This window comes from Triticum aestivum, chromosome 4B (assembly GCF_018294505.1).
Source record: "Triticum aestivum cultivar Chinese Spring chromosome 4B, IWGSC CS RefSeq v2.1, whole genome shotgun sequence".
NCBI classification, from domain to species: Eukaryota; Viridiplantae; Streptophyta; class Magnoliopsida; order Poales; family Poaceae; genus Triticum; species Triticum aestivum.
This window is the reverse complement of record NC_057804.1, coordinates 30,996,261-31,005,593: the sequence shown is the minus strand read 5'-3', so window position 1 is coordinate 31,005,593 and position 9,333 is coordinate 30,996,261. Positions and strand designations below refer to the sequence as shown.

The 9,333-nt window shown below is 48.2% G+C and overlaps 1 protein-coding gene across 1 annotated transcript; it reads left to right on the top strand.

Annotated features, from left to right (window-relative positions):
- LOC123094323 (putative UDP-rhamnose:rhamnosyltransferase 1) lies at positions 1-1,912 on the top strand. Its single transcript, XM_044516357.1, has 2 exons — positions 1-497; positions 831-1,912. The coding sequence occupies exons 1-2, from the start codon at positions 69-71 to the stop codon at positions 1,785-1,787; spliced, it is 1,386 nt and encodes a 461-aa protein (XP_044372292.1). The 5' UTR covers positions 1-68; the 3' UTR covers positions 1,788-1,912.
- The last annotated feature ends 7,421 nt before the right edge of the window (positions 1,913-9,333 follow it).

Below are 9,333 nucleotides of genomic sequence, written 5' to 3'. Positions count from 1 at the left end.
GCAAGTTGCACTCCTACAACGGAAAAAAAAATCAATCTATTCGCGTGGTGGGCTGTGCTGCTATCGCCATGGACGACGGCTCCTCCTCCTCCTCCTCGCCGCTGCGCGTGGTGATCTGCCCATGGCTCGCCTTCGGCCACCTGCTGCCGTGCCTCGACATCGCTGAGCGCCTGGCGTCGCGCGGCCACCGCGTGTCCTTCGTCTCCACGCCGCGCAACATCGCGCGCCTCCCGCCGGTCCGGCCGGCCGTGGCGCCGCTCGTCGACTACGTGGCGCTGCCGCTCCCGCGCGTGGACGGCCTCCCGGAGGGCGCCGAGTCGACGAACGACGTCCCGCACGACAAGTTCGAGCTCCTCCGGAAGGCCTTCGACGGCCTGGCCGCGCCCTTCTCCGAGTTCCTGCACGCCGCGTGCGCCGAGGGAACTGGCAAGAGGCCCGACTGGCTCATCGTCGACAGTTTTCACCACTGGGCCGCCGCGGCCGCCGTCGAAAACAAGGTTCTGTTCCCTCTGTTGCTTCAATTCCATGTACGTACAAGTACAGCTCGATTGATCCATGCCGCCGATGTCATACCCAAGGTTTTTAGTTTCAGAAACAAAATAATTTCGGACCACACTCAAATATGCAAATTATTTTGGATTTTGAGATTTCAAATTTCACTTAATTTTAACATAACTTAAATTTATTTTAAAATCAGTTTGAATCTGTCTCGAAATTTTGAGGTTAAAAACATTTTAGAACCCACTGAAATATGCGAATTTTGTAAATTTCACCAAATTTTCTTTGAAATTTTTAACCCTGGTCCTACCAACATGTACTATTTGCTATAGGTTCCATGTGTGATGCTTCTCCTAGGAGCCGCAAACGTGATCGCCACCTGGGCCAGAGGCGTGTCCGAGCATGCCGCGGCCGCCGTCGGAAAAGAGCGATCGGCAGCCGAAGCGCCAAGCTTCGAGACGGAGAGGAGAAAACTGATGATCACCCAGAACGCATCGGGGATGACGGTAGCCGAGCGATACTTCCTGACGCTCATGCGGAGCAATCTCGTGGCTATCCGGAGCTGCGCCGAGTGGGAGCCCGAGAGCGTCGCTGCCCTCACCACGCTCGCGGGCAAGCCGGTCGTCACTCTCGGCCTCCTCCCACCGTCGCCCGAGGGAGGCCGCGGCATCAGCAAGCAGGACGCCGCCGTGCGCTGGCTCGACGCGCAACGGGACAAGTCGGTAGTCTACGTCGCGTTGGGGAGCGAGGTGCCGCTGCGGGTGGAGCAGGTGCACGAGCTGGCCCTCGGACTGGAGCTCTCCGGGGCGAGCTTCCTCTGGGCTTTGCGGAAGCCGCCCGGCATGCCGGACGCGGCCGTCCTCCCTCCGGGGTTCGAGGAGCGCACGCGTGGCCGCGGCCTCGTGGTCACCGGGTGGGTTCCTCAGATCAGCGTGCTGGCGCACGGCGCTGTGGCCGCGTTCCTGACGCATTGCGGGTGGAACTCGACCATCGAAGGGCTCCTGTTCGGACAACCGCTGATCATGCTGCCCATCTCCAGCGACCAGGGGCCCAACGCGCGGCTCATGGAGGGGAGGAAAGTCGGGATGCAGGTGCCGAGAAACGAGAGCGACGGGTCATTCACCCGTGAAGACGTCGCCGCGACGGTGCAGGCCGTTGCCATGGAGGAAGACGGCAGTAGGGTCTTCACGGCCAACGCCAAGACGATGCAGGAGATCGTGGCCGACAGCGCATGCCATGAGAGGTGCATCGACGGGTTTATTCAGCAGCTCAGATCCTACAAGGAATGAAAGCATTTTTAGTTAGTTTTTTTTTTCACATGATACATGTGATTTTATTCGTGTGAAATTTGTGGTAACTTTTTAGTTGACTCGTTCACGCCATATCATGGACAACAAGGTCTTTTTTTTTGCGAGTGATGGACAACCTAAGGTTACTACTCCCTCCGTCTCATAATGTAAGATAAAAACGTTTTACATTATGGGACGGAAGGAGTATATCGTAATAAACAGCCGATTTTTCTAAAGCGGGCTTTTGAAACATGGGGCATTAGAGCACGTTTTTTTACCACCAAAACAAGTGCTTAAAAGTTTTGGTTTTTTTACATAAATACATGCATGTGGTGTAAGTACCTTTGAAATTTCGGTCAGTAATTTGCTGTATTGCACGTTGTACACAAAACAAAATATTTCCGCCCAAAAGCAATTAAAAACAAGCCCCAATTTGCACGTATATTGGTCGATGGCATGTCTAGGGTGTTGCCCCGGTCTGATTCGTTCAACGGCAATGGCTTGACTTTTGGTGAGCCACCTTGGAGGTCCACAAAGCTGCATATCAGCGATGGAGCCGCGTCGAGCTCGGGTGAGGAGGTGATCCGTCATTCTTTTCTTCGGTGGCTGCTGTGGTGGTGCCGGAGACAGGTGACGGACGTTAGTGTCAAGCTTAGAGATGTTCTGCTATTTTTTCAGTTTTGTTATATGGGTTCATACGTGACTTGTACTTTTTTTGCATGGTAATACGTGTCTCATTCATATCATAAAGATTAAAGTACACGTGACTTGTACTTTGTTCTTTACAATATGAATGAGACACGTATTACCATAAAAAAATACTGCACTTCTATACTGCATGTACACAAAAAATAGAAATTTTCGAGCCATAAAAACCCCTTTTTTTCGAGCTTCCCAAAAACGTGCATGCTAGAATTGCTTCCCAAAAACGTGGATTTTTTAGTCTTAAGCATGGTATAATGGCTCTGTTTATATATATACAATCCTCATAGAATTGCTTGAACTTGGTTTGGACATGGCTCTATTGCATAAACTGCCACCTTGCCTGGATTTATTACTTAACCTGTTGAGGTTTACTGCTGTTCTTGGTCCTATAGCATGGTTCACTACTCTGTTGGTTTCTGAGAATACGTGCATGCTAGCAAGTTTAGGTTGGTCCCCTACTGGAGTTTTCTTTACTCTAATTGGTCTTGGTCTGCTAGCATATTTCTGTACTGAACCGAGCTTCTATGCTACAATACTAGTCATACATAGTTAGTTTCATTTCTGAATAACATTATTACCCGCATCCATTTATGATTTGTATGATCTGTGTGTATAGATAAAGTTGATGGTTTGGTTGTGTGTTTCCTATACCTCATTGTCTTGTTGGCTGTAACGAGAAAAAACTGATATTTTTTTGTGTATGTAATTTGGCAGTTGGTTGTGTGTCACAACGGCAGTGCCTGCACCTTCCTCTGTTGCGGATGTCGACTTGTGAGTGAATGACTCGTCAATGAGCATCTAGCAGCAGTTCTCTCCTCTTGCGACGGCAGCGAGTTTGCTGCGTTGCAACCGCCTCCTTCGACTGTCGTTCAGGTAATTATTTGGTCTCCTTCCCACTCTACCCAGTGCTATGTGGTACCTGGCATTCAAGCTATGGTAATTTGTATGATGGGGCTTGGCTTGTGGGGTGGTCATCACGACATGCATGCTGTGTGTGTGTGTGTGTGTGTGTTCGTGTGTGTGTGTGTGTGTGTGTGGTTGATGAGAACAATATGTCCTTGTCAAGTGGAGAGGCTCATGGCAACTTATGCTTGATTTGGGTACTTGGATGCGAAGAGGCTCATCGCAGCTTATGCTTGATTTGGGTACTTGGATGCGAACTCGGTGTTCATATTCTTGATCTCTGTTCTTTGTTCATGTCAAGTACTCCCTCCGTCCCAAAATAAGTGACTCGACTTTGTACTAGCTTTATACTAAAGCTAGTACAAAGTCGAGTCACTTATTTTGGGACGGAGGGAGTAACAGAGAACCATTAATTGACATGGTTATATACTTGTAGATCTAGTTTGTTGATGTTCCTATGGTTGTGTTTGGATTGTGTGAAGGTTGTCTATGTGTTCCTGTGCTAATGTTTTGGAGGTTCATACTCATGTATGTTGTTATTTTAAGATTTGGGCATGGCACTGTGGGAAACTTGCTACTGTTATTGCCTTTTTTATTTCCGCATGCTTCAAATCTATTGCTTAACTATATAATTTCTAGAATTGGGTAGTAAAGGAAATTACTACACCTAATTGAATTGAGCTAGAACTTGGTCTGAAATCTATTGCCTAAATTGTTAGTTTAACTGGATTAATTATTTGACCTGATGTGCCTAACTACTGTTCATGTTCCTATAGCATGGTTTGCTGCTGTGCTGGTGTCTTCCTGGTCATGTATGCTAGCATGTTTAGCTTAGTTTCCTATTGGAGCTTGTAGTGTTGATTTCCTTGCCCTAATATGGTTAGAGGAGTATCAGTTTAGTTGATCCTTACCAAATTCCTCGATCTACTTAGGTTATGCATTCGTTGATGTACTCTTGTTCCATTATTCAGCTGTATCATTCCCTGTGTTTTTAGTTGATCTTTTCTGACTCATTTCAAAGCTTAGTTGGGATCAGATCAACATCTTATCGATCTGAAAAAAATGGTTGGCAATCACTTTAGTCGAGAGAAGAGAGATTTCTTTATCCAAAATTTTCTTGTCAGTGTATGTCATAGCTTGTAGAGGGACATTGAGATTTTGTTTTCACTAGTTCTTCCCTTGACCACTAATAACAATTATTTCTGGACTCTTGGTGTTGATTCAGGGAGAGAGGAGTACCTGCAGCGTGAGTGTGCGTGTGTGTGGCGGCTCTCACTGGGAACGGGAGGACTGGATGCCCCTTCTAGGTCAGCTTCTCCTCATGGGCTTGGGCCCTAAGTGATACATATGATGGGCTTGGGCCCATACCGGTTCAACACTCCCCCTCAAGATGGGTGGTAGATATCTATCATTCCCATCTTGTCACATGCCAAGTTACAGTCCTTTGTTCCTAGTCCCTTTGTCAAGCAATCTGCAAACTGCTGCCCAGAACTGACATGACCAAGGCTGATGATCCCAGCATCAAGTTTCTCCTTAATGAAGAAGCGGTCAATTTCCACATGCTTTGTCCTATCATGTTGAACTGGGTTATTAGCAATGGCTATAGCTGACTGATTGTCACACCACACCTTCAAGGGGCCCTTCCTCAGAAGTTTCAACTCGCTCAGTAGGTACTTCACCCAGAGCATCTCACACAACCCTTGAGATAATGCTCTGTACTCAGCTTCTGCTGTTGATCTAGACACAACTGTCTGTTTCTTGCTTCTCCATGACACCAAATTTCCTCCCACAAACACACAGTAGCCAGAAGTTGATCTTCTATCATCTTGACAACTGGCCCAATCAGAGTCACTATAGCCATCCACCTCAAGATGTCCACTCTTCGCAAACCACAACCCCTTACCCGGAGTCCCCTTCAAGTATCTCAGAATTCTGTGCACAATATCAAGATGCCCACTCCTTGGTTCATGCATGTATCTGCTCACCACACCCACGGCATACGTAATGTCAGGCCTGGTATGACACAAGTACAATAACCTCCCAACTAATTTCTGATAATCTTCCTTATTCACCAGCTCACCTGATTGAGCTGTCACTCGATGATTTTGTTCAATCGGCGTAGGGGCTGCACGACATCCCATCATGCCCATGTCACTCAAGAGATCCAAGGTGTATTTCCGTTGGCACAAAGATATTCCCTTCTCTGTCCGAGCCACTTCAATGCCAAGGAAGTATTTTAGGTTGCCCAAATCCTTTACCTCAAACTCCTTGCTTAGACACCCCTTCAATCTCTCTATTTCCTCCTTATCATCTCCAGTCATGATAATGTCATCCACATAAACTGCAAGGATGGTGATCTTCTGATCAGAGAGTGAGTGTTTGTAGAACACCGTGTGGTCACCATTACATTGACCATACCCCATAGCACGGACAGCACATCTGAACCTATCAAACCAAGCCCTCGGCAATTGCTTCAGTCCATACAAGGATTTCTTCAGCCTGCATACCTTCCCCGTGGTCTGTGAAGTACCAAAACCTGGTGGTATCTCCATGTACACTTCTTCCCTCAACTCACCATGCAAGAAGGCATTCTTGACATCTAATTGATGCAACTTCCACCCAAAGTTTGCAGCACAGGAAACCAATATCCTTACTGTGTTCATCTTTGCCACTGGAGCAAACGTCTCGTCATAGTCCATTCCATAAGTTTGACTATATCCTCTGGCGACCAATCTAGCCTTATACCGTTCCACCTTCCCCTCAGGATTCTGCTTCACTGTATAGATCCACTTACAACTCACTGCTTTCTTTCCTGCCGGCAATGTGGTTAACACCCACGTCTTGTTTTTCCTCAGTGCTTCCAACTCTTCTATCATCGCTTCACGCCACTTCGGATCTTGCTTTGCAGCCTTCCAATCCTTTGGGATTGACACAGTTTGAAGAGAGGCAACAAACACTCTATAGGAAGGAGACAAAGCCTCATAAGACACACAATTTCCAATGTCATGATCATCAAAAAACTTCGGTGGTAAAGCCTTCTGTGCCGCTTCACGTGTCCCCTTTCGCAACGCAATAGGCAGTTCCACCGTGTCAGATGAGCTTGCACCACTGCCTTGTTGCTCCCCCTGCACTTGCTCCTCCTCCTGCACAAGTGGTTGCCGCCGTGAATAGACCAGACGTGTGTCAGATGAGTTATGCACTTGTGGCACTTGTGGCTGCGGTCGAGAGTACACTAGGGGAATATTCTGCCACCGATCTGGAACAGGGAGCTGGAGATTACCAATCTGAATGGAACCCACTGTTGGCTGGACCTGAACCTGCACATCACCATCAGTGAGAGTACCAACCGGAATTGTACCCACAATTGGCTGGACTTGAACCTGCACATCATCATCAATGTTAGTGCCCACAGAATCCTCCTGAGTGTGAGACACAGCCTTCTCCCCCTCTTGACCATCCTGCACAGAGTGTAAATGGTCAAGCTCTTGAAACAACACACTTAGATCTGTTGGCTCACCATAGAATGGCTCAGACTCCCTGAAGGTTACATCCATACTGACAAACCTGCGTTTCTCTGAGGGACACCAACATTTATATCCCTGCTGACTAGAAGAATAGCCCAGAAAAATACACTTCACTGCTCGCGGATCAAGTTTTCCAATAGAAGGACGGTGATCACGAACAAAACAGGTACTGCCAAACAATTTTGGGGGAACAACAAACTTAGTTTCTCCATATACTAGCTCACACGGAGACATGCTTAGTATTCTTGATGGTGTCCGGTTGATCAGGTATGTGGCTGTCATCACTGCTTCACTCCACAAGAATTTGGGCACATTCATCGTAAACATCAATGACCGAGCAACCTCAAGAATATGCCGATTTTTCCTTTCCGCCACTCCATTTTGAGGAGGGGTGTCTGGGCACGAAGTTTGATGAAGAATACCTTGATCAGACAAGTAGGCCCCAAATGTGTTGTTCACATACTCTGTCCCATTGTCAGTCCTGATCACCTGCACCTGCACCTGAAACTGATTCTTCACCAAGGCATGGAAATTCTGAAAACAGCTAAACACCTCATCTTTGTGACGCATCAAATAAATCCAGGTCATACGAGAATAGCAATCAATGAATGTCACAAAGTATTTCATTCCATTCATTGATACAACTGGGCTCTTCCATACATCCGAATGAATAAGCATAAAAGGAGATATGCTCCTAAGCCCCTTACTCACATATGAGGCTCGTGTGTGTTTGGCATATTCGCAAGCATCACATGTCAACTTGCCCTTGCATATCCCACACATAACATCCGGAAAGATTCTACTCATCTTATAAAAAGATGCATGTCCCATCCTACAGTGATGGATCATCGCCTCCTTCTCCTTGTCCTCCATGGTCGCAGCACACACCAAGTCCGGCTGCACCTCCTGGTCCATGTACTAGAGCCCCCTACGCCTGGTGCCAGTCCCAACTGTCTGGCTTGTCTGTCGCTCCTGAATCACGCAACCAAATTTGTCAAGGATCACACGACAGTCAATTTGATCAATTAGGGCACTAAAGAAGACCAAATTGACAGGAAAAGCTGGCACATGTAAAACCGAGGATAGGGAGATGGTCGGAGCGCACTTGACTGTGCCAACCCCTACGACAGGCTGGTTTGTGCCATCAGCAGTTTGCATAGTGCCCGTGTGAGACTGAGGGTGCTTAGTGTAAGACTCAAACACGCAAGATTTACTAGCAACATGCTTAGATGCTCCAGAGTCGAGAACCCACTCTGGAGCACTCCCATTAGAAGCAAGAGATGCCTGTTCTGGATTACCTTCATCAGTGGAGGCCCAGAGAGCAAAGTCTCCATAGTCAACATCATCTGCATCTTTGCCTTTTGACGTCCCAGTGTCTCCTGCCACTGTCATGTGAGCCCTCTGATCCCCTGAGTGTCCTGAGTAGCCACCTCTGCCCCTAGAAGCCTGACCCCTTGAGGTCCCTGAGTATCCACCTCTGCCTCTAGCACTCCTGCCTCTGCCAGTTCCCCCTCCGTTGTATCCCCTGCCTCTGCCACGAGTTGGACACGCCCACTTCCAGTGACCTGCCTCCCCACAGATATGACATTTGTTGGGATCGCTCCACTCCATGCGCTCAGTGACTGCAAATGTCAAAGACGGCACAGCCTTCATGTCTGCATGCTCAAGAGATAGCCGCACCTCCTCTTGAGACATAGCAGCAATAGTCTCCTCAATAGAGGGCAGGTGCAACAGGGATGCCCTCCTGCCATGAAAACAACCTCTAAGCCCCTCCAACAGTTTCAGCACACGCCTGCGTGCAATCCACTTGCGCCCTGACTCGATGCAAGCCGCATCTTAGAGTTCCAGAGGGTCGCAGTTATCCTGCTCTGCCCACAAAGCCTGCAGCTCTGCCACATATGTCATCACTGACATGTCGTCGCCTTGATGCAGCCGACTGATCTTCCCCTCAATCTGAGCAATTAGCATGACATTGCCCTTACCTGAGTACAAGGTGGACAGAGTCGTCCATATCGCAGCGGATGTGGATAGCCCCTCCACAGAGCGTCCAATGGGGGGCACCACCGAGTTCAACAACCAGCCAATGAGCACAGAGTTTATGACCTTCCATCTTTTTCCCTCCACAGTAGTCTTGTCTCCTGGTTCAGCAACAACACCCAACAAGTGCCCATCAAGCTCCTTCTGTTCCACAGCCAGCAACGCCCTCCGGGACCAGCTCAGATAATTGGTAGCCCCCTCTAACTTCATGTCCATGGACGGCAGTTCGATCTTCTGAGCCACTTCCTGTCGAGGAACGATGGCCCCAGATTTCGACTCCTCGAAGATCTTAGCAAGCTTCTCGAAAGCATCAGCAATGCTTCGAGTCGAGCTTGGTTTATCTCTTGATTTTGTAAAAGCTTGTGTTTACTGGGGTG